Genomic DNA, 24,392 nt, shown 5'->3' with positions numbered 1-24,392 from the left:
ACACGACAACCAACTCGACCAAGATTGAAGCAGGTCGGACCTGTGTAAATAAATATTGTAACTAGATTGATCGCCTACCTGACAAGTAGGTAGGTAGATAGGTAGGTACGATCTGATATGACCTATCGTTGATAAAAGCCGCTGCGTGGGCCTTCAGTACCACGATCAATTGAATTGAATTGAATTGAATCAAACTGACCTGCTACAAGAACAGCCTTCGCGAAGACTGACGACCTAAATATACAATATGTCCTCCTTACCAACTGGGTTGATACCTCTGAGGCAGGCGCCCTTGATACTGTATTAACTCTGAGGGCGGCCCCCCCCCGGGCGTCATCGTCGCAGCCTTATGGCCCCGCGGCCCCCGAACGAGCCGCCGATACAGAGACTTAAGTCCTTAAGACTTGATTCCTTACCTAATTCACGCCTAACTTAAAGCCCTAAGGCACCCTCTGCGCCCCCGCACACCCCTGAAGCCCCCGAACCACCCGCCGATATAGACATGGTCCTTAGTGTACAGTACTCCGTGCTCGTGCTCCGTAGCTAGGTGCGTACCTACCTCCTCTACGCGATTTCGTCTACGGATCCAGTTCCGGTGCCAGGTCCAGGGATGAGGATGCCGGTAGTTTGCCATTTACCTACTGCACCCTCCACCGACACTGACAGACACCTCTAGCATCCGACAAGTCACTCAATAATGGAAAAGGAAGACGAAACGCATGCGAGCTGATCTTTGATCTTTGGTTAATATGCTTGATCGCATCGATACGCCTCTCCTCTCTCTCCTCCTTCCTCCCTCCTTCCTTCCCTCTCCCTCGCCCTCCCTCTAGAGTTCTACGACGCGCCAACCCCAAAAGAAAACAGAAAAAACAGAAAACCCGCAAGAGCCGCTTGATCAGACATCGCTTATAACTCGATGTATGACAGCTGACGACCTCACTTGACCAAAGTACAATGACAGAAGACCAACTCACAAGTTCAATCAACGTGCAGCAAGATTTCAGTATCAGTCATGCCTTCAGGTCAACAACCATGGCTTAGATTCATCAGCCCTTCGACACCTCTACCACGGTGCCAGTGGCTTCAATCTCCTTTGCGGCACCCAGATCTAAAGCCCCGATAATGCCCTCCCTCTCCTGCGGGGCGACACCCATGATGGTCTGCAACGTGGGCACATCGCTGTGAAGCTGGCCGTCGAGGTTCTCGTCGATCTCCTCGAGGGTGCGGCCCTTGGTCTCGACCCAGGTGACCAAGATGATGACCAGCTCCAGAACATCCCAGGCGCCATTGATCATGTACGTCTTCCAGGAGATGGCACTGAGGGCATACGGAAAGGCGAAGGTGACCATCAACCCGACGCCGTTGGCCCAGAAGGTGTAGATGCCCATGCCCACGCTGCGGATGCTGTAGTTCAGCACCTCGGGCGGATACAGCACCGTCAGAGGCGTCCAGCCGAAACTGTACGCGCCCTGGAAGAGGAAGATGGCGGCCACCGTGCCGTAGATGCCTGACTGGTTGGTCGAGTTGCCGTACGCCTTGGTCAGGCCGCCGATGAGGAAGAGGAAGACGGTCAAGAATGCGGTGGACGCGGCGGCCAGAGTTTTCCGGCCCAGCTTATCCATCAGCACGGTGCCGATCAGAGCCACCACCAAGCACCACGCGTTGAGGATAACATTGATCTCGAGCTGCGTCGTCGAGTCCGTCACACCGGCCTGGGTCAACATCGGCCCGAGGTAGTACGAGATGATGTTGTTTCCCGAGAGCATCGAAAAGACGGCCACGGTCCAGGCGAGGAAGATCCTCTTGCGCGTCGAGGCGCTGTTGGCGAACTGCTTCATAAACGCCGGTTTCTCGTACGTCTTCTCGAATGTCAACGTATCGGAGATCTCACGGAATTGAATCACCACCGCTGGATCATCGACATTGCCGTTCGAGCACACTTGCGCCAGAGCCACCAGGGCTTCTTGGGTCCGGCCTTGCGAATGGAGCCATCGAGGACTCTCGGGCGTGAATGGGAGCAGCGACAGGCACATCAGGCTGAAGAGACCTTGAAGGATCGAGGGAAGCCGCCATGCCCAGGTCGAGTCCATCTTCGCGGTGCCGTAGGTGACGCCCGCGGCAATCAGGCCTCCTACATACCAGAAGTCGAAGAAGATACCGAGGCCCCATGCTCTGTAGCGCACCGGCAGCGTCTCGGCGAGGTAGACGGGCCCGGCGATGGACGAGGCGCCCGTGCCAATGCCGATCAGAATGCGAGCCACCACAAACATGGCAATGTTTTGTGCTGCGGTCTGGATCACGACCCCGACGATGGTGAAGACGGCGCCGAAGAACAGTCCCCATTTCCGGCCAATCCAATCCGGCACTTTGGCATAGACACAAGCGGCGATGATGCTGCCCATCCACACCGATGCCGTGTTGAGCGACATGGTCGCCGTGGTCAAGGTGAAATAGTCGGTGTATGATGGGAGGATGTTTAGACCGTTCATCATGGAGCCATCGAACCCCAGCGTCTATTTACAGAGGTCAGTCAGCCTTGTCTTGCACCGCGTCTGCCCGAACATCTAGATCCCTACCGTGGATGTCACACATGATGTGAGAACAAGCAGGGCGCAGGCAACGCTTGACCGCTGAGGCACCCAGGCGGGCAGATCCCACGGGATAGGAGACATGACGCCCAGGATTCAGGATTGGTTCCCCGGGAGTGTTCAGCGCCGCAGATGATGGTTCCCGTTGCAAGCCGTGGTTCCGATCCGATATCTAATATCACAGATCAGGCTTGGGGTCAAGCTTGACCGTGACCGACAAACGACACGTCTGGCTTGTTCTTATATGGACCTGGGCACATGGAGATGTGAGTGACTGCCCAGCCCTAAGGACCTTAACATTCACCCTCGTTATCTCGACTTTCTTCTGGAGTATGTGTCCGGTGGCGGTAGCGCCTTGTCTGGCACGGTGTGCTGTCCAGTCATGGCTTATGGATTGTCGATTTAGTCCTACTCTGGTCTCGAGTATGCGGTCTTGACTTGCACCGTTATCATGGGCCCCAGCTAGGACGGGGAGTAAGCAAGGAGCAAGGCTGTTTGTTGATGGCCCCGAAGCCTCCAATGGATCCGGAAATGTCCGTGCCTGGGGAAGCATCCCCGGGTTCTCCGGTCATTATCAATGGGCAAAGGCGGGCTTTCATTCGGCCATCATCTCAAGCGAACTGGCGCGAAAATCGAGAGGGGAGGGGATCTCCGCCCTGGTCGTAGAAGTCCGAACAGCTGCTGGGCTGAGCAGAGAGGCCCTTCCACGACATCCCTGGCAGTGTTCAACTCGAGCAGAGATTTTGCCAAGCTTAGCACATCCAACCGAGGGAGGAACAGCTGCTGTTAAGGACAAGGACAAGGAGACACAAGATGCCTGGAACGCTACTCAGCTGGCCCGACTGGCCCGAGTTCACGGCCGCCAAAGGAGAAGCAGGAGATGACCTGGTCGAGTTCAAGAAGACCATTGTCGACAAGTACGGGGAGGACGCGCTCGTCAAGAGCTGGCTCAGAGTGTGCAGGGAACTGGAGGCAGTGACGGACGAGATCGCCGAGAGGGCCAGCTCCATGATCCCGGAGGTCCAATTCGAACAGTTCTTCTCCTTGCCCGCCGAACAGAAGAAGGCGTTGAAGGAAGTGGGATGTTTTGTCGTGCGAGACGTCTTCAGCAAAGAGCAGGCGAATGACTGGTTTGACCAGCTGAAACAATATGTCGCAGCCAACCGGGCCTCCATCACAGGTAATTGCCCAACCTATTCGAGATTCCATCCCGCAGGCATTTACTGGTAGTATTGAACCCTCCACTGACCTTTACCGTTGACAGGCTGGCCTGCAGAAACCCCCTTCATCCTCAACCTGTATTACTCCCCTACCCAGATGGCGGCCCGATCGCATCCCAACCAACTCAAGCTGAGCGAGGAGCTCAATTCTTGGTGGCACGATGACTCGGGAACCACCTCCCCCAAGCCCCTGTCCTATGCCGATGGCGTCCGCATCCGACCGCCAGGGGTTGCGTTCAAGGGACTCGGTCCTCATATCGATGCAGGAAGCCTGTCTCGCTGGGCCGACCCGGTCTACCAGTCTGTGTATTCTGCCGTCTTCTCGGGCAATCCGGAGCTCCTGGACAACTACGATCTGACGGTTCGCAAAATGGCCAACCAGGCCATGTTCCCCGGCTCGGCTCATTCACGCGTCTTCCGAAGCTTTCAGGGTTGGACTGCGTTGACGTCGGCCGGGTTGGGAGAGGGGAGTTTGATGCTCTATCCTAATGTCAAGTGGGCCATGGCCTACCTTCTACTGCGACCATTTTTCCAACCGCCCGAGTCGGAAGAAGAGATCATGGATGCGACCAAGTGGAAGTTCGATGCCACCAGCCCGTGGTTCCCGGGCACCTTCAGAGGCGACAGCCAGCTCCTGAGCCCGTCCTCGCACCCGCATCTCCGGCTTCGAGAATGCATGGTTGGCATTCCCAAAATGAGCCCGGGTGACACAGTGTGGTGGCACGCCGACATGTGCCACGCGGTGGAGGTGGAGCACAACGGTGACCACGAAGCAAGTGTCGCCTACATTGCCGCCACGCCGAGGACGGAGGAGAACAAGAGATACATCAAGGGTCAGTTGGAGGACTTTCTGCAGGGCATTCCACCAGAGGACTTCCGAAAAGGCCCTTCCGAGAAAACCTTCAAGTTGTTCACAGGCGAGAGCGGTATCCTGGGTGGCGAGGCGGGAAGAAAGGCCATGGGGTTTGACCTCATCGCCTGACCAGATCAGATCCAAGCTTTCTGTCTCTGGTTGCGATTGCGACACGAATCTGGACCTGTTTTCTACGAGAACTTCTGATTCGGGCTCGGGCGACGATGAGAAATGAAAATCTCAAATCTCCTGATGGTAGCTAGCTACTCGATAAATACCTTTCGTCGTATCCGTCGTATACTTGAGCGATCGGATCATCGATTATCGATTATCGCGGCGGTGCTTCTGCTAGACACGAACAGCTCGTCTATCACTACTTCGTACGCTGTAGAGGGATCACGTGGCTGTTTTTGTGTTTGAACCTGAGAGGTGAGAAGTGAGAGGTGAGAAGATGTCACGTGAGCACCGAAACACTACCTTAATAAAGACGAGGAGTTGAGATCTGACCAGCGTAGGTAATAGCGTACTCCGTACTCCGTACTTCGTATCCGTAGCAATTTATCTTGATTCTTGGGCTCTCTCCTCTCTCACACGTGATCCAATCCATTACGTACACTGTACGGAGTACCCTGTACCCTGTACCCTGTCACCCTGATTTTTCGGTGCAGGCCTAATAAGGAGCCTACGCCCCACGCCCTGAGGCCCTGAGGCCCCCTAAGCCCATTGATGACCCGACCCAACCAATCTGCGCTGGCTAAGGGGCCCAGCAAATACACCAATATCCTCTCCTCTGTACTCCGTAGAATATAGACAAAGAGCTCCCAGAAGTCCTGTCCTCTATTCCTCTATTCCTCTAGACGACAAACTTTCTGTTCATCAAGGAATGCAACTAGTATCAGTAGCAGTAGCAGTATCAGTAGCAGCATCAATAGCAGCATCAGTATCAGTATCAGTATCAGTATCTATAGCAGTATCAGTATCAGTAGCAGTATCTTGAGCGGGCCTTTTACCACTACATCAAGAACCTGTTGACCATCAAAAAGTAGGGTATCTAGGGTATCTGGTATCTGGTATCTGTATCTGGTATGGTATCTTGCATCTTGCATCTTCGGGACGGGGACTCAAAGCCTGGAGCCCCAGCCCCTCGCTCTTCATTATACGTGCATTAATCATTAGACTTTCATCGCTCTCGTGCTTATGCTTTCCATTCTAGATGATGTTGGCGATCGTCATGCGTGCCCGATTCGAGTCTGGTGGTGGACTCTGGGTACAGATTGGCGGAAGGGTTGGTCCAGGCGTGAAGCCAGTCCCAGTCGGCAATGGTGGTCGAGGAAATCCAGGCTGACTCGGCTCGTGGGATGCGTAGTGTTGATGTTGGTGTTGTTGTTGGTGTTGGTGTTGGGTCTCACGCAGACGCTGCAAGTACCTCGCAGAATGCTCGAGATGCTGCCATCCTCCCCAATCGTGCCGTTCTTCTTCCGACAGCACATTATCCCAGGCCGGTGGATTCTCGGTGCCGGGGCCCTGAGTGTCATTTGCATGAGGCACATGCTTGGGCCTGCCATGTTTTTGTCGCCGGCTCAGGTGAGTGCCAGTCTCAGCGTGACCCCATACCCAGCTATTTGTGCTCGCCTGTAGGTCTGCAGACAAATAGACCAGTATTTCCTCGTCCTGTTCGATCTCGACGGCATTTGGGTGCTCGTAGTGCTCTATAAGGCGCTGCAGGAAGAAGGAGAGGTACCTTCCACAACTGATATTGATCACTAGGGCATCGTTGATGGTAGAGGCCGCCCTCAACACAAGGAAAAAAGCATCGTAGAGTTCTCGGAACAACAGAAAGAGCATGCACCGCCACAAATGTGTACAAACCAAAGTGGTCGCCGAGAGAATGAACCTCTGCTCCCAGTCATGGGATTGTATGTTGGGAATCATACAACGGGAGAGCAGCGTGGCCGTGTCTTGCGATGCATGAATACACTGCTCGATCGCTTGATACCTCTGCTCGCCTGAGCAGGATGGAGAAATGTTGTGGCGGTGCAGCAGAATCCGGGCATTTTGAAAATAGAAGAGTGGCTGCATGATACACGGGTCCAGACAGGCCGCGGTCGTCAGTTGTAGAGCCCGTGGAAACAGTTGGAGACATTCGCCCAAATGACTCTCAAATTTGGTCAGAGCCTCGGCCGTGATGCACAGTGAGCGGAAGCTCTTGGAAAGCGGCGCCATGAGCCGCGCGACGTGGACGTTGGCTAGCAATAAGGTTGCGGGAAGAGGCGTCGCAGGGTCATCTGTGACAAGCCGCTCTTCGTCCAGGACTTGGGGATATTCAGTGTCACACTCGTCATCATTGATGAGCATAGGCTTCCCCAATTCCAGAGCCAAAAGACTGTCTTCGTCAGCGAAGGAAAACATGCAATGTCACGCGCGCGTACGTACCGATCCCAGACGTAGAGCGAATACCAGATGCGCTTGCGCATTTCTCCTTCAACCGGGGACCACTGGCCTCCCTGAACGTGGAGGCCTAGGTCCTGGACAATGCGGATGGCAGAGCCCAACCAAATCCAGCTTGCAGACTTCCTATTCATCTCGAGAAGCGCAATGCTGGCCAGGAACGCGACAATGGCCTGATTCGTCGACACGTCATTTTCCCAGAAGTTGATGGTCGATATAGACCTCGTCAGGTAGTCCTGCGCTTCCGGAAGCCGGCTCGGGTCGTGCGTGGCCAGCGCACCACAAGCAAGCACACCATACAGCATCGCTATCCAATCCATGGGCACCGAGTGCGCGCCGCTTCTGTCCATTGCCATGGCAAAAGTCCGCTGAAATCTGGGCCAGTACAAGACGGGGAAATTGCGATGGATACTTTCATGGTAGTAATTCAGCAAGCGTTCCGCAGCCTGGCGCGACGGCATTCCTGGCAGATCCGAAACCGTGGAGCGTGCCGAGTGTGGTCTCTGTTGGCCGCCGGTGACTGGAGGTTTCAACAACCCACGTCCCACGTCGTTCAAATGCACCCTCGCATTGGTGAGGTCTTGAGGAGATCTTGCTTTCAACATTCTTCGAGGTGATTTTCCGACCGTGGGGAACTCGCTGAAGATCGAGGAGGAAGTGTCAGGGTGAAGGTCGGTGAAAATATCGTTGATCCGTTCTACGGCCCGAAACCGTTCGAGCTGCTGACGAGCTTCTGACAATTGTCTCTCTAGATCCTGCACTTGTCTAGACCGGTCAGATAACATTCGCTGTGGGCGTACGAAGGTCCGACTCACTTGATTGACGACATTCGGCGGTTGGTGTCTTTGGTAAACTGACAACGAACATTGCGGCTTGAACACTCGGTACAACTCGAGGTCTCGGTCGCGTCACACTTTCAAAGTCAGCATCAAGGCCCAGCAGCATCCGGCGGCGTCCTTCGAAACCGACCTTCACTTTGCGTTCCCGACACGCATCGCAACTCGGGTCCTTTCTTCGTTGTCTGTATGCCCTTTTCGGATTGTGCATCATCATGGCCGAAAGTTGAGCTGGAGATGGGCTGCCACTTCCTCCGCCACCGGGTCTTAGATTGTCCCCCAGGTAGGAGGGTCCTTCGTGGGGAGACATCGACTCCATTTCGTGAGGAGAGTAGTAGGCAGACATGGTCCGTGGCTCCGAAGGTGATAATGTAGGCCGAGAATGAGATTGGCGGGAGAACAGAGTCGTCGATGAGGATTGATACGTTGGCTCGTGGGCACTCAGCGGCGACCCGGTGGAAGCGGTTTGCGGGGAATCTCTGACGAAATAGAGATGGTTCTGCATCGCAACAGACTCGACGTAGATGGCCCTGTGTAGAACTTGTCCCAAACGTGCTGACCACTATGTGCCAGGTAAACAGAGAGTCGTCTCGGAAGCGGGAGGCATGCCCTCGGCCTTCGAAGTATCGTCTACAAGCAGCCACTTTGAGAGCGAGCTCGCTGACCAAGACCGGTGCTGCCCCTTCACAGACTGCGCAGGCGTGAGCGGTGTCGATAGGTTGCTATAGACAGAATGAGCCAGATGCAAGTCTGATCTTGGCCGAACGGTCCAGTGAAGGATGGCGAGAACGATCTGCTGCAAGTAGACGTCACTTCCACAGAGAGTTGAGGCGAAATGGTCGCCGAAATGGCTCGTGAGAAACTGCTAGGGGAGCGAGCAGCGGCAGTGGTGTATTGAGGGTGTGACGGTGACGGTGACGGCGACGGTCACGAAAAGCCTTCGCGATAGCCGTGCGCCTGCCTGACTGATCCGCCGATCGAAATTCAACAAAGGCTGGGGGTCAGATCGTCCGAACCTCTGGTCCAAAGGCAGCCGGGGTTTGGAGCAGGCCACGACACACGGGCGGATAATAAAATCACCTGGGAAGTATTCGGTCGCCTCGTGGCCACTAATACAGGCTCCGGCTGCGCACGATGCCAGCGACAAATTGTCGGGGTGCGTGGCGTGGTCGCGAAGGCAAACGACGGATCCGCCACAACTGTGAGAAGATGATCTCGAGGTGCAAAGTCGAGAGGTTCGACCTTGCGGCAACCTTGGTCTGATACCGGACGAACCAGCATCAAGGCCACCTTCGCTCCCCTGCAAAGAAACGGTTCGGAATGATCGCGGCCCTAGGCTGCTAGCGGACCTGCTTGAGCCCCCGGTTCTGGCTGCCGAAGTGAAAGAAGCTAGCCACAACGTCGTGAAGAGAGCCGAATGGGGGCGTGACAGGGTCAGGGTTGCCGGCCACAGTGGCCAGAGGGCTGCACCAAACCGACTAGCACCATCAAAAAGAGCCCCCCTGTTCCAGGACAAGGCCTGACGGACCAGCCCCTTCTCCTCCGCTAACATTCGGTGTGCTACGCGAGGGCCTTTGATGAGCGTGGGTACAGACCAAACCCACTTGCATCTGAGATAGGATGGGCCTGCGCATGGGTCTTGACCTATAGCAGGTGTGGTCACCCTCTGCTGGCTTTCTGCCGACGGGCCGTTTTCACGTCCCATCCTTGACTGTGTGTCCTGGTGCCCCGTCGTATCCGTGGCGGCGCCGTGGAGGGCGGACCGAGGATGATCATAGTGCCTTGGCTGGATGAAAGGGCAGTTCGAGCTGGGCATTTAGCGGGCCGGAGAGAAATGGCGACCTGTCAGAACGGGCCTGAGTCTGGAGGGCTGGCTGACCTTCTTCAACCAACGACCGTTTTCTGAAAGGTGATCTGCTAGTGTGATCTCCGCGATGCTCCATCACCTCATACGTACCCAATTTCTCACCCTTCAGTTCCCACATTCCAACACTTGCCACCATTCTGTCAGACACCTTGCAAGGTCGCAAGAGATCCCCATTTGGCATTGACAGTGGGGATAATGCCAGGTGAAGTGAATGTCGGCTGCAAGCCTGCAACCATCTTAGTAGTCATCGATCAGATCAGGCCATTTGCAGGTGACGGTCACGGTCACGGTCACAATCGACAGCTCCCATGTTCGAGGTGTCCGCGTTCTCTCCTTCAGGTCGCACCGCACATCTTTGCCTGGAAGAGGTTGGCGGGGAAGGATAAAGAATGGACTGGTTATATGGTCCACTTCGGATTCCTTTAGCCAGCAACAGGGATCCTGAACCCTCATCAAAACTCGTACAGAGGGGACTGCGTAGTTGCAGATACTCCAGAACCCCTGGATCGGCGTCTGCCCCAGAAGCTCCTACAGTTGTTCCAATCACTTTGGTGTCACCTCGTGGAAACAATTTAATCCTTCGCCATATCGGGGGAAAGAAAAGCGGGAGAAGGTTACGAATGGTCGGAATCCGCCAGCTCGACGGAGAAGGTCTGGGGCCATGGGGGCCTGGCGATGTGCCCTCGACGCGTTCCTGCCAGCGGTCTGTTGGGTCCCCGACTGGGGTGATGCGTGATGCGTGATGCGTGATGCGAGGAGATCGTCTTGACTGACCACAGGCCGAACCAGCGACCGGCCATTCGCCATACCGTGTACACTACCAATCGATCATGTGAAAGGCCATAAATTACGGCAGTCAAATCAAGACTCTTTCCCTCCACAATTGACAGTTGCCGATATCACGAGTCGGAAAACTCGAAGAGCGTAGTGAGTGGGGCTGACAGAAGCCTGGTTGGTACATAAATCTATTCCCACAAACTCGTTGCACCTGTGGGGGGCTATAGGCTCGAGGCCGGAACCAGCCCAGAAATCCAGAAGGGAAAAGGGGACCAGAGATTACTCCTCTGTATTGATCTGTGTCGCTGGACTCAAGCTCTGCTCAGACCCCACTTGGAGTTTCCGGAGTGATTGCAGTTAATGGCGGTAAAGCCCGTGATATGTGACAGCCTAGGTTGACATGCAGCTTGATGCGAGAGACAGCCATTATCAGGCGACTAAGGACGTATCAGCGCTGAAGGCTGGGCAGTGGGCAGAGGCAACTCTCAAGTCTGGATCCCCAAACCGCCTCGGTAAGGACAACCGGGGTACGAGGGGGCTTGAAAGTCTCAGGGGATGATCCATCCCGCCGCTTCTGTTTAGACCGACTAGTCGAGGCTCGTCTTGTTCCAGAAAGCCGCGTAGGATTTGACCCGTCTAGTATGGACCTCATGGGTGACGACGCAAAAGGATGGTGGACACCAAGTCTCCGATAAGAGCAGGGGCGGAGGAGATCGCCGGTTGGTGTGTTGATGCCAAACCGAACGCCGAAAAGACAATCGGCACCGGCTTGAAACAGGGTATACATAGCAAGCCAAAGAGGATCGACCATGCAGGTTGCATCAAGGTTAGGATTAAACCCTGGTATCCCGGCCTCCAGCGCCAAAACTGCTGCCTCTGAGTAGCGTTCGTGGACGGATACAGAGTGGACATGGAAACAAATCTCGATTGTTAGGGGCACAATCATCAGCCCTGTCCCGTTGAGTCTCAGAACGCCCGTGCGGTCACATCGGTCCACTGGCTAAAATCTCCGAACAACGTTGGTCCTGTGCTGACCATCTGGCCAGCTTGTTTCTGGAAGTTCAATCTTGGATTGGGTTTTCGGTCAATAAGGGCCTAGAGGGATGATGGATGATGGATGGTGGGTAAATACCACCATCGTGTCATTCCCAAACCACACTCGTGGTATTTACCCACCATCCCCCCTAGACCAGGGACCCTATTCCACTCATAACGGTTGAGCTAGGACAGTCCAGAACCGTTGAGTAAGGAGTGTCACTCCGGATGGATTTTGGTGTCCGGCCTTGATTGGGATCGAGTAAGTGCAGCCACTCTGCCGGTCGACGGAATCTGACTGTTTTGAGGTTAGGCAAAGCTCTTGTTCCGGTGCGCTTGTACCACGACCCAATGGCCTCGCTGTCTTCAGTGCAAGTCACATGGTAGCGGCTTTACGTCAAGACTTTAGCGCCTTTCGTTGCTGTCAGGGTCATTGACGTCGCCATAAAGTAACCTGATTCCATACGGCGTAGAGAGGAATCAACCCCTGTGAGAGCTGCACGATGTATACATGATCCGCACAGCAAGCTTGCCTGACTGGAGAGAATGGGCTCTCTCGTTGATCCTCAAAACGCACGCGTTGACGCTCGGCCATTCGCCGCAGGGGGCCCTATCGGCGGGGTGAATACCCTAGGAAGGATTGCAATCGCATGGTGGGACCGTGCTTTTGGAGACTGCGGAGGAGGAGAACCCTCCAGTCTCATCTGCGATGATAAGGTTTGCGTCTACGCATCGATGCCGATAGATGGTCACATGCAAAACCATATGGCATATACAGATGGGCGCGATCAACTGTCTCGGCATTGACTCAAATCTCGACCTGACTTGAGACGGCCCCGTTCTCTACTAGTTGAGGAAAGATCTGAGAAACTGCTGCCCATTCTTTGAGGTCAGGCGAAGTCTGATAGGACATGATGATCGTCGCCGGGTGCAAGATTCGAGTCGCCACCAGGGATTCTAGCATCTCGCAGCAGACGAGTGTGGGCGGCAAGATGGATGGACGATGTCCGGATCCCGGATTGCTGAAACGCGAGCATGAAATGCAGCGAGCTTCCATACGCCGCATCGCTTGATCCCCTGAACATGAGTGGCTTGACTTGCTGGAGCTATCCGAGGCAAAGGAATCAGGCCGATTTGTCGTTCCTGACCTGGTTCATCAGCCTGAGGACCCTTTGCTACTGTCGATAGCGAAGATCTTGCATACCCGAATAGCGCGCTCTCCTTCTAAGCGCAGGAGCGTGAAGACGGTCTTCATGAGCCTCGAGACCACATCTTCATTATCTGATCGACGGCGACGGTGAGCCCTTCCATCTCTTCCTCTGCGGTGGTGCCGGCCAAATTCATACTACAACCCACATACACTGGCTGTTTCATCTTCCGGGCCAAGATCTTGGCCAGTCGAGTTGCATAGTCGATGCTAGAGCCCGAAGTTGACAGAGCAGTACTAATCACATCGCGGTCGTTTCTCATCTGATACATCGTTAGAACAGCAGACTGTTTTAGAGTTCGAATCGGCAGCCTGGAAGATGTCAAGATGACAGCTGTAGTTTCACGTACGTCGGGCATTGCATAGACGAAGCTCCCGAGCGGTGGTAAGGAGGTCTCCGAGTCTCCGATATCGGTGGTCGTCAAATGGACCATTGTGCATTGTCCCAGCCGGGTAAGATGCGCATGGAAATGGAGGTGTGGGTGTTTTGGAAGTGGAAAGGAAATGTCACACGGTTTGAAGGACGGTTCCATGTCTGAACCAGGAGGGAGACCGGCGGTGTTGGCGTCCTGCACTATCGTGAGACCGGGTTGGATTCCGGAAGGGACGGCAATCCAGATATCGGTAGAGGGTCAGAGGGTAGAACAGCGAGGTGGTGCGGTTGTTGGTTCAGTCGACAAGTAGAAAGTAGAAGAAATAACATGGACGGGTATCAATTAGGTGCACCGCCACCACCACCACCAAGATCTTGCCCTTGTGGTCAATCATTGTTAGTAGCAATTAGTAGCACTCTGTCCCCCCGCAAGTATGTACGTACAACTGGAACGCAGGTGCGGTCTATCACGCTTGGCATTCCTCAACCTCAACCTCAACCTCGCCCAACTCTGTCGCCGCTTTGACATCAATCCTCACACTCACAAGTCTCCCCAATTCTCGATCAATTGACCAATCGAGGCCCGACCTCTCCACCCTCAGCCCTCTACTTCGCAATACCGAGTCCCTGAGGCTTGCTACCGCGACGGCTACCGTGACGAGATCGAGGTGCTCCAGAATGGCCGAAGACACAGCGTCCTCGAACGAAAGAGCATCGTCAACGGATCGCAAACCCCTCTTCGACGACACCGGCCCATTGGCCGATCCGCTTGAGAGGCGGACCATCTTTGCAGCTCTCGACTCCTTCTAGTGAGTACCTGTAGGTTTGGGGAAAACCCTCCCGGAAGTACTTCTCCCTCCGAGTCCGTGGACCTTCGGCCGTGCCACATGTTTGCCCGCGTCTCCCCCGTGTCCTCTCCATCCTGACTGCCTAGGTAACGATCTGGAGGCTGACCCAGTCGGACTGCAGCCAATACCGCAAGAACACGCACTTCAACACGACGCATCGGCGCCGGCAGAACCTGTACACGCTGCCGTCGGCGCAGTGGCGCATGCTGGCGGCACCGCCCATTGCCATTCTCGACACACTCAGCGCAGTGGACGATGCCATCGACCACAACGCCGACCTGGCAGACGCTATCTTCCAGCTTGGACTGGCGTCGTTCGGGCTGAATGAGATTCCGCCCAACGACGACCCGGAATGGGACTGGCACGGCAAGGCCAAGGCCAACGATATCTCCAAGGCACATTCCACAATTCGTCAATTCTACAGGGACTGGTCTGGGGAAGGCTTCACGCTCGAGGTGAAGCCGTTGCTCGACACAATCCTATCAGATCTTGAGAGCCATCTCCCTGAGGTCGAGGAGAACAGAGGATCCCCATCTCTCTTACTCCCCGGCGCCGGACTGGCACGCTTACTCTTAGAACTCTGCCTGCGCGGCTATAACGTGACGGGCAACGAAATTTCCTATCATCAACTGCTAGCAAGCAACTTCATCCTCAACTGCACACAACATGCAGACCAGTACGCTATTTACCCCTTTGCACACACATTTACCAACGTCGTGTCGCGAAAGAACCAACTGAGACGCCACACTATCCCGGACGTGCACCCCGGCATTGCGCTCTCAACAAGACTAGCGGCTGGCGAGCCGGTCGGCGAGATGAACATGACAGCCGGCGACTTTGTGCTTTCCTACTCGACACCCGAATGCACGGAAATGTTCGACGGCGTGGTAAGTGTCTTCTTCATCGACACGGCGCCCAACCTGATCCGCTATATTGAGACTGTGAGGAATTGTTTGAAGAAAGGCGGTGTATGGGTCAACATCGGTCCTCTCCTGTGGCATTTCGACGATCGAGCCCCCACCGGTGAATGTGACAAGGACGACGCCGACGAAAGCAAGGACAAGACTGTCAGTGCCCATGACCACATCGAATCTACCCATCCGCACGATCATCTCCCAGGCTCTCATCATTCGCACGACCGCTCCTCTGAAAGACAGGGCTCTGTCCACCATCCAACCCATTCCCACAATGATGGCCTAAGACAGGGACGCCGACCTGACGTTGCCATTGAAGACAAAGGTATCGCGGAGCCCGGCTCCTTTGAGCTTTCCGACGAAGAGGTTCTTCAACTAGTATCGCAGCTAGGCTTTGAGATCACCCACCATGGGATCCTCGACGACGACGATGACTGTGGTGATCACCCAAACGCTCCTCCTGGCTCGGTGCGTGGGCTCGGCGTGGGCCTGGGCTATATGCAAGATCCCACGAGCTTGCTGCAAAACCGGTATCGATGTAGCCACTGGGTGGCCAAGAAGACGTGAAAGTGCGGACGAGGTACAGACGGGTTTGACAGCTATACATCGAGGGTGAATTTCACCGCCGGCCTCTGAAGCCTACATCAAAATATGGCGAAAGAGCCTCTCGTCCTGATCAATATCCTACCTACGTTATCGGCATTGTCTTCGGTCCCTACCTACTCTTTTCCTTTCGCACTTGGTCACGTCACTTTAAGGTGGGACTTGGACACAGACATCTACCATTCTCTTCGTCCATGTCTCAGGGGAATCGTCCTGGCTTCATCCTCTCCATTCTTGTCCACTTGTCCACCTCGTCCATCATCCGTCATGGCCATTTGTCAGTCACGGCATGGTGAGCTTCCTGCGTTACAGCGCGGTACCATCTCCTCACTCCCACATCTCAATGCAAGCCCGGTGGTGCTGGGGCATGTTCATGTATTTCCTTACGTCTCTCCCCTCGTTCATGGTTCGCGATCCGCAACGGATCGCATGGTTTGCCAATTAAAAACGGTGCAAGGCGTGAATGCAATCGTAAGTTAGAATGGCATTGTCCAAATCCCCAAATAAGTATATCCCACACCAAGTATCGGCGGTCGACTTTCTCTCAACCTCCGGTGTTTTGGCGTATGTGCGCTCTTCTGCTGCCATTGACAGTCCGCGACAATCGCATTCTTCTGTGCGCTCGGTCCTCATCTGAATCTCGCAGTGCATCTACCCATTACTTCTCCTTGGCAGACTAATTCAGCATTGAATTCTGACCCATCAAGAGTCAGGTAGATATCAAAGTAAACACGGTAGAACGTCCCTTGTGGAGTGTCCATCCGTTCGAAATCCTTCTCCAGGTTCTTCCTCGACAGATCGGAAGTGAGTGTGACGACTTCCTTGATTCGGGGATCTTTGGTATATTCCGGGCTTTGGCACACGTTGTCAGTAACTATCCTTGATGGATTCTTCCATGCGCTGCGGTGAACTTACCAAACATCCTCGTCACAAGCATAGAGAATATCCTCGTACATCAGAGTGGCTCCTGGGGCCACCTGTCTGAAGAACGAGACTTTGACCGGTTCGCCAATCTTGACTCTTTCGCCCTTTTGCACGAAGATCTGCCGGGTATATTTACATCGATCCTTGCCGTCAAGACTAGGGACGCGGTATTGTTCTGGATGGTAGCCTTCTTTGAACGGTTGCAACGTCGCCATGAGATAGTGTCTTCTAGCAACCCGCGAAGTGATGACTTTCTCTGTGATACCTGCAGTGACGGCGCCTTTGACGATGGCGGCCACCGAGTCCATGGGTCTCACGACTTTGGATTGAAATTGTGGAGGAACATGCAGCTTGATCTGCTGGAAGAGATATTCGGAAGCCCCGAAGCCCCCCACGACAAGGACATTCTGTAACGATCGATTCTGCGCCTGAATGGCAATGATCTGGTTGCGGACGAGCTCGAGAATACGATTGACAACCGGTTCGAAGCATTGCAGGATTTCCTCATTAGTAAAGGTCATGTATCCTTCCTCGATGCCGGCTTCCGGGAATTCAGCCTCGATGCCGACATCCACTGCCCATTTCTGGCCGTTGTTGCGGAAGTCAGCCTTTATTCTGTTCTCAAAGTCCATGATACATTTGGCGTAGACTCTGCCGGCCGTCTTTGACCCATCAGGTAGCTTCATCTTCCGTATCTTTGCGCGCAGGATGTTGGAGAAGTTCCTGTTGAGAGCAGTGGAGCCACAAGAATCGCCACTACCGGCTGTGCATTCGGCGACTGTGAAAGGAGTTTCCTCTTCAACCTCGTAGGCGATCAAGTCAACCGTACCACCTCCACAATCAACGATGAGCACGGCGTCATGGATCTTGAGGTTGAGCAGTCCAGTCTTGGAACAGAACATGGCTGCGGCTTCGGGTTCGGTGATGAGGGTGAGTCTGTTGTCGTTTTCGTCGCGAATGAATCCTGCTTGAATGGCGGCAGCCCGGGTAGCCGCCTTACCTGCGTCGTTCCAAATAGCCGGCACGGTCAAGAAATATCGGATATTACGTTCCTCGCGGTTGAAGACCTCGCCTAGGGTTTTCTGCAGCTGCACTCGCATAGCTTGTCGTAACTTGAACAGGTAATCGGCGGCAACATCGATTTCGGATTTCCCAGGAGGCAGAGGGGGAAGGTTAATGGGGTCTATGTATGTATTGCCTGACAGCATCAGTTGTAGTTTGAACCATTCCACCTTTTGCACACCCGGCTTGGGGTAGCCGGTGGGAGCCAGGGCGTCAGCAATATCGGGACCCCAGCCGACGACTTTCTGATATTGATCGTAGTATAGGACAGTCGGTATCTGCCAGCCTTGTCAGCATCCCTCGCCCTGCTCGTGCGAGATCTCGCCTAGCGTACCTTTTGCTTGGTCTGGTTGCCTGCGCCTGGCCACTCCGTTATGATGTCCTCCTTGGCTTCTGTATTTGTCGCGAAGGCAAATGCCACACCGGAAAAGGTCGTGCCCTATGGAGTCATTAGTCCTCTTAACATTAGGAATGAGATGGGTGGCTGGTCCTACAAAATCGATGCCCACGATAAGCTGAGCCTTACTCCGAGCCGCGCCTTCCACTTCAGCGGGGCGAGCAGGACCGAACTGGTTTTGCATAGGCTGGATGCCCGGCTGGGGAGCCATTTGACCGTATGCACCACCATATCCCGGAGGTTGTGGCGGTCCTAGTTGAGGGGCACCGCCAACATAGCCTTGCCGCGTGTCGATTGGGGGTGGGTGGTGCGCCATTTGGGTCTGGCCCGGTGGCATGGGCGATTGAGGCCGACCCTGGACATTGTTGTAGGTATAGCTGGGAGGCCGGCCGGGCACACCTGGCTGATTCATGGGAGGCAGGCTGGTCTGGGAGGCGTTTGGAGGGGGAGGAGTCCCAGCGGTGGAGGTGGAACCGTTGGGTGACGCGATGGAGGTGGTTTGGATGTTGGCACTGCTCTTTCGTTTGGAACCGAAGCCTAGACTCTTGAGACGAGAGCTCATGACATCGACAATGATGCGGGCGCGGATCTCGAGTGGGTGTCGTCTCAGATGCTAGGAATGGAAGGAGGGAGGTTTGTCAGAGCCGGTGGAAGCAGACACCGGAGTTGGAAGAGCGTGCGTCGAGCAAGCGCAGGCGGGTTCAAGCTCAGGTAAGGCTCGAAATCAGAGCAGGCCAGCAAGGTCTCGATGGTAGGCAATCGGTATACTACAGCAACTGAAGAGTCGCAGTTGTAAATTGAAGTGCGCCGCGCGGTTTGTCAGAGGGAGGTCAGGTCGTTTGTGACTTGTCAGGCATCAGGTGGGTTGGGCTGAAGGACGGAGGACATTAGCACGTATGGAGTATCGAGGTGGATAAGGTATGTAAGGTAGTTGGTGGCAGTCTCTGTCAGGCCAGGGGAATTAAGGCTGCCTGCCTGCGCTTTAATGCTGTGGCGACGGGTGGGACAAAGACAAAAGATCAAGGTGCGCTGTTGCTGTTGTTTTGGAACACTCTGACCACCGAGACCAGAGGAATGAGGAGGAGTTGACCACAATCGGGGCTGAGGAGTCCTCCAAGCCTACATGTACTGTAAGAGACGTGGTGCGGTGCAGTCGTGGCCAATTCCAAGGTGCCAGTAGTGGAGGGCGTTGAGCTGGTCTTGTCTTACTGCTGCTTAGAACTTGAAGCTTAGCGACAATTGGCGGATTGGGGGCCAAGATTGCGGCAGACCGTCTTGATTGGCAGTCTCTGCCTTAACTCATAGTATTATGTATGTCGAAGGATATGGAGAGGCATGGACGGTGCCTGCAGATGTCTTGTTTTGGAGGCGATACTATGATGATCCTCCCATCACACACAGATGCCCTCAGTCACGATGGATTACTATCTAAATGTGTAGATGGTACGAAGACATAGGTAGGTTACCTTAGGTACCAGTACGAGTAGGATTGGAGGCACTTCTGGGCACTAATATAGGGCTGACACACCGCTTGCAGTTTTCACCCTGGCTCTTCTCGCGAACTTTTAGTACTGTCAGTTCTTCCCGCCTCCGCTGCCACCATCGCCATCCCTTGTCTCTTTGAACACATGTGCGGTCGTGCCACCCTAAGGTCCACACACTCGATTGATCCTACGATCCACGTTTCAGCCTGATGATTTCAGCACATTCAACCAACGTCGGCCATGTTACGGAAACCATTCTTTCGTCGGCCTTTCACGTTCGAACTCCACGACATAACCCCACCATGCTTGTTCAATCGTAATCGCAAGCTCCTCCCTCCCCGAGCCTTCAATGGTCACATCCGTGCCGCTGAACAAATCCCTGTACTTCTCGACGGCCGACCATACGACGACTACAGAGTATGGTCCTGCTCGCTCGCACGGAGTCTTATGGCTGGTGGATGGTCTCAAATAAACCAACTCGCCTTCCACGCTTATGATGGTGATGATAATGTTCGCAAGAGCCACGTTCAAAAAAAAAAATCTATTGTGTTCTAAGACACACTACAGTTCGTCCTTCCCACTCGCACGACTGGCTGCCGTCGCCTTTGGTGATGATGCGCTCACCGATGATGAGCTAGGCCCTGCACTGCTCGCCGAATTGCTTGCGGTCTGGCCCGACGCAGAGGACTTGCTCTTGCTCGCCTTGCCTTTCCCTTTTTTGCTGCCTTTAGCCTTTCGGGGCATCTCTTGTGCCTTGACTGTCTTCATAATTGTGTCAGTCACCACTTTCTGCAGCTCTTGACCTTGTGTCTCCAGATCTGACACCAGAAAAGCTGGGTCGTCGTAGGGTTGCAGTTTATCTTGAAGCGTTAGCCGCTCCTCGAGCCACGACTTCACGGTCTCATATTTCGTGGTCAACGATGACAGATCGTCTGCCGTGTATTCGTATGGTTTGAATTGTGGTGTTTCGTCGGCCTGGGTCTCTGCCGCTGCTGGTGTGCTGCTGTATGGGTCTTCTTCCAGATCATCCCCGTCCGCCGCCGATGGAGTTGAGCTGGCAGTGGCACTGGATGCTCCGGACGAAGCTGTAGAGCTTGCACTCGCTGCTGCTTTCTCGGCCGCTTTCTGGATACTCCCTGAGACCATCTTAATCATCCCATTGAGGTTTTCCAACCCGTCCTGCAGTGCTTTGACTGCATCAGGCCGTTTGACCGCCTCGTCTCGACGCGTCAACACTGGGTCTACCAAATTTCGAAGGCTCTTCAATTTCTCCTGGAAGTCTTTAAGGTTGGCATCTGCACCATTTTCATCCAGCCATTCAGAGACGTTGGCGAGCTGCTTTTCCAGTTCTTCTCGCATGGTTTCGCTTGACGTGGCAATGAAGGCTTCATCTTCAAGGTAGTCACGCGCTCGATATGTGAAAGCTTCTAGTGTGCTCAACGCTTCGGCACGGAGCGCAGCATTTCGGTCTGAGGCGTCAAATTGTGTCAATCTCTGCCGCATCCGGTGTATGGAATTGGAAGGTGGTACATTGCGCCCCAACGCTCTCGACTTGAAGGCCAGGGGGATCGACACAACTGACGGGGTTGATTTTGCAGACTTGAAAGTTTCGCTTGTCGACGAGAAAGACGCTGAGGAGGGCGACTCAGACGTCGGCGAAGTTGACGATATAGTTGATCCCGAACTGGTCGGATCAGAGACAGGTAATGGAGTGGCCGCGCTGGAGCTCTCGACAGTTGGGTCCTCCTGATCCAGTACCTTCTGCTCATTGTCCTTCTTTGAACCGAATCCAAACAGTCCTTTCACATTATCCATCACGCCTCCTGGTTTACTGCCGGTTGTCTCACAATTGACGGCCCCGGAAACCACCTCTGGTAATGCATCCAAGGGGCTCAGCCGTACATTGAAGATAGCGCTGATATTAGCCGCATCGCATCCGTGTTTCTCTTTGAGTTCGGTCACAGACTTCGTCACATTGAAGGCATCCACCTCCGACACAGGGCGGTCTTTGTCATGCACCGTCTGAAGAAATTCAAGCTTAAGATCTTCCAGTGCCCTGATCGGCACTTGCTTCTGACCTCCTACCTGAGAAGTTGGCGTGAACAGCCTCTGCACCTTCTCCTTGCTCTCGGTGGTCCACTTTAGGCTAAATGGGAAGCCCGAGGTATCGGTGTCACGGATATCCTTGACCCTGAAGCTTGGGCTGAGAGAAGCAGCCTTGAAGGCAGCCCCATTAACGGCGGCTTCATCAGCATTGACGTTGGCCTTCAGCTTTTCCGCCCCCCCGGCCGCTTTCTCAAGTTGCTTTTGCACAAATGGGGTCCTGACCGCACCTCCATGCAGGATAACGGAGTCGAGGTCAGTAAGCTCGAGGTCAGCGGATTGAAGTGCGGCAGAGATTGGTCGGCCGACGCGTGCAGCATGGCCTGCCGCAAGCCCTTCAAATTGATCTCTAGTGAGGCTGTACTTAAAGATGGTATCATCGTCATAGAGCCCTTCAAAAGTTGCCGTCGAGACAGCGTTCGCACTCAGGAGCTGTCGCACGCGCTCGGCCTCCTTCCAGATCCTGGCCATGGTCTTGCCATGTCCTCGAACTTGAGATTCCTCAAGTCCGAGTTTCTTGACTTTAGGATCCTGGAGGAACCGAGTGACGATATCTTCAACAACGAGATCGTTTAGACTATCTCCTCCAAGCGTGGCATCGAACCCTGTTCCGAGGACAATGACCTCCTGAATTGTCTGATTGCGCTTGCCATATCCCTTGACTGTTCTTCCTTGAAATTTCAAGACAGTCGCTGTAGTCGAGCCGGCTCCCATATCGTAAACAAGATGATATTCAGGCTTGCCACCTTCGGATACGCTGTCGAAGGTTCGATGAGTTGCATAATTGAGACCCACGGCAAGCCCGTCAGTGATCAGACCCAGGACACGTAGCCCAGCCAGGTCCGCGGCCAACTCGAGGGCTCTCTTCTCCTCGGCTGTATAGAACGCAGGGTATGTAATGACCACATCGGTAACATGGGTACCCCTGGGCACCATCGCCTCGGCATTGTGGCGGAGGTTCTTCAGTTCCATCGCCAGCAATTCCTCGAGCATGAAGACTTCATTCTTGTTGCGGAAGCTCTGGCTTCTGAATCCAACGGTTCCCTCGGCTTTATCCAGATCTGGCCTTGGTACCGACTCGATATTCAACCCAGGGTATCGAGCACTATATGTCTTGACCGCATCTGACGATACTTCCAGCCCCAACAGGCTCTTCAAATTAGGGTAGACGTCGGTAGGGAATCGAGCGGAAAGAGCAACGGCGTCTCCGCCATACAATCGTTCCGGAAATGCTTCGGCGTCGTTGACCGACGCTCTCGACGGCTTGAATGCAAGGGTTGCAGCCTCCTTCCTCTTCGAATCTTTGCTCAGCACAATTTCGATGGGGTTCCCGGGCTTCACGATAGCGGCTTTGATGTACTCCGTGCCGAGGTCGACTCCGAGAACCGCGGAGGCCGCATGTGCGCTTGTGGCAAGCAGCAGGAGGAACAGGAAAAGGAGCAGGGTGATCGAAGACTTCCGTCTTCCAGGAGGTGCCATGTTGGTGCAGGAGGATCGCGAGGAAAGGGTGGACAAATCAGGAAAGGCTGGTCGGGGACGAGAGTAAACACATCCTCATATCAGAGATCGAGGCGTCGGTCCGGATGTGCGTGTTAAGACATATAAGATGAGTCGATGACTCGAGTCGGCGCCGTGTATTCAGATTGTTGTACTTCGTACTTGTGAACAACTGTCCAGACTTGCGACTCCACGGATGATGGGGCAGGGATGCTGGACAGCAGGGTGCGGGCCACCCAGCGCGCCTTGGCCTGGCGAATCCGATGGATCTGCGGCAAAATACGTATTTGTTCTCGGCGTGGCATTATTATTACCTGGTAGGTACCTACGAGGTGACTTCGAATTCTTTTCAAGTCTCACTCCGTTAGTCGAATTGCAATTACTACGACTTGGATGCTGTTCAAGTGAGAATGTCCAGTAGAGGAATCTGCCAAAGACATAGGATTTTCGGAATTTTTTTGCATTCGGATTTTCACCGTAGCTAGCTAAGTCTCCTGCAAGGCTACCACCACACACCGAATATATACTAAGAATATGTATAGGTAATAGTAGCTGACTGCTCGCACAACCTGGTGACTTCGCGCCCTCCCCAAAAGCGGGAATCATGCTCTCCATCTACCACAGACGACCTCGTCTACCGACGTACCATTAGTGCTGCCATGCATTTTTCACATTTCTGCGATGCTAGTGTCGTAAGGAACGTAACGCTTGCGCCCACACGATGTCGAGGGGCCGAGCCAGATCATATAGCATAAATAATCTCATCAAATCTTGATAATATTTGATCATTCACCGTGAACGGCGACAATAGAAGAATCGAAGGTGTTGGGGTCTAGACGGTCTAGACGGCAGCCTTGTGAGGCTCTGCCGCGCCAGATCGACCAGAAATTTATGCCAAAGCGATCAAGGCAGCAAGTCCACCGAGCAGAGCCACGGCAGGCTTGTTGTTGACGGCAGCGCCAGTGTAAGTGGCAACGGGAGCAGCGGTGGTGGTAGGAACCCAGCTGCTGACAACGGGGACGGAGGTGACGGCAACAGGGGTGCTGGCAACGGGGGTGCTGGTCCAGTCTCCCCAGGTGGCGGTGGTGCTCTCAACAACCGGAGCTGGGGCAGTAGTGCTCTTGACGGGAGCGGGAGCAACGGACGTAGAGGTCCAGTCACCCCAGACCTCAGTCTCAGCGGTGGTCGTCTTGACAGCGGCCGGCTTCTTGGTGGTGGTGGTGACAGTAGTCCAGTCACCCCAGACCTCAGTCTCAGCAGTGGTCGTCTTGACAGCGGCCGGCTTGGTGGTGGTGGTGGTGGTCCAGTCACCCCAAACCTCTGAGGTCGTCTTGACAGCGGCCGGCTTGGTGGTGG

The 24,392-nt window shown here is 54.4% G+C and overlaps 8 protein-coding genes across 8 annotated transcripts in view; 2 read left to right on the top strand and 6 right to left on the bottom strand.

Annotated features, from left to right (window-relative positions):
* Positions 1–1,046: 1,046 nt before the first annotated feature.
* Positions 1,047–2,672, bottom strand: A1O3_00722 (uncharacterized protein; the record flags this gene model as incomplete). Its single annotated transcript, XM_007730872.1, has 2 exons — positions 1,047–2,513; positions 2,577–2,672. The coding sequence occupies 2 exons, from the start codon at positions 2,670–2,672 to the stop codon at positions 1,047–1,049; spliced, it is 1,563 nt and encodes a 520-aa protein (XP_007729062.1).
* A 729-nt stretch (positions 2,673–3,401) lies between these two features.
* A1O3_00721 (uncharacterized protein) lies at positions 3,402–4,790 on the top strand (the record flags this gene model as incomplete). Its single annotated transcript, XM_007730871.1, has 2 exons — positions 3,402–3,768; positions 3,853–4,790. The coding sequence occupies 2 exons, from the start codon at positions 3,402–3,404 to the stop codon at positions 4,788–4,790; spliced, it is 1,305 nt and encodes a 434-aa protein (XP_007729061.1).
* Positions 4,791–5,870: 1,080 nt separating this feature from the next.
* On the bottom strand, positions 5,871–8,450 carry A1O3_00720 (uncharacterized protein; the record flags this gene model as incomplete). Its single annotated transcript, XM_007730870.1, has 4 exons — positions 5,871–7,044; positions 7,095–7,874; positions 7,925–8,022; positions 8,079–8,450. 4 exons carry the CDS (start codon positions 8,448–8,450, stop codon positions 5,871–5,873), a joined length of 2,424 nt encoding a protein of 807 aa, XP_007729060.1.
* Positions 8,451–12,875: 4,425 nt separating this feature from the next.
* Positions 12,876–13,364, bottom strand: A1O3_00719 (uncharacterized protein; the record flags this gene model as incomplete). Its single annotated transcript, XM_007730869.1, has 2 exons — positions 12,876–13,094; positions 13,182–13,364. The coding sequence occupies 2 exons, from the start codon at positions 13,362–13,364 to the stop codon at positions 12,876–12,878; spliced, it is 402 nt and encodes a 133-aa protein (XP_007729059.1).
* Positions 13,365–14,255: 891 nt separating this feature from the next.
* A1O3_00718 (uncharacterized protein) lies at positions 14,256–15,533 on the top strand (the record flags this gene model as incomplete). The annotated part of the gene is made up of 1 exon (XM_007730868.1): positions 14,256–15,533. One exon carries the CDS (start codon positions 14,256–14,258, stop codon positions 15,531–15,533), a length of 1,278 nt encoding a protein of 425 aa, XP_007729058.1.
* A 665-nt stretch (positions 15,534–16,198) lies between these two features.
* A1O3_00717 (uncharacterized protein) lies at positions 16,199–18,514 on the bottom strand (the record flags this gene model as incomplete). Its single annotated transcript, XM_007730867.1, has 4 exons — positions 16,199–16,421; positions 16,485–17,833; positions 17,890–17,994; positions 18,050–18,514. 4 exons carry the CDS (start codon positions 18,512–18,514, stop codon positions 16,199–16,201), a joined length of 2,142 nt encoding a protein of 713 aa, XP_007729057.1.
* Positions 18,515–19,997: 1,483 nt separating this feature from the next.
* On the bottom strand, positions 19,998–23,018 carry A1O3_00716 (uncharacterized protein; the record flags this gene model as incomplete). Its single annotated transcript, XM_007730866.1, has 1 exon — positions 19,998–23,018. One exon carries the CDS (start codon positions 23,016–23,018, stop codon positions 19,998–20,000), a length of 3,021 nt encoding a protein of 1,006 aa, XP_007729056.1.
* A 907-nt stretch (positions 23,019–23,925) lies between these two features.
* The window catches only part of A1O3_00715 (uncharacterized protein), a gene marked incomplete at both ends in the record, with an annotated part of 812 nt that continues 345 nt past the window's right edge, over positions 23,926–24,392 (bottom strand). Inside the window, one exon of the mRNA XM_007730865.1 lies at positions 23,926–24,381. Coding sequence (XP_007729055.1) covers positions 23,926–24,381 — 456 coding nt within the window. The remainder of the gene's footprint in view (positions 24,382–24,392) is intronic.

Source organism: Capronia epimyces, assembly GCF_000585565.1.
Source record: "Capronia epimyces CBS 606.96 chromosome Unknown aczIQ-supercont1.1, whole genome shotgun sequence".
Taxonomy (NCBI): Eukaryota; Fungi; Ascomycota; class Eurotiomycetes; order Chaetothyriales; family Herpotrichiellaceae; genus Capronia; species Capronia epimyces.
The sequence above is the reverse complement of the archived record's forward strand: the minus strand, read 5'-3'. Positions and strand labels throughout refer to the sequence as shown.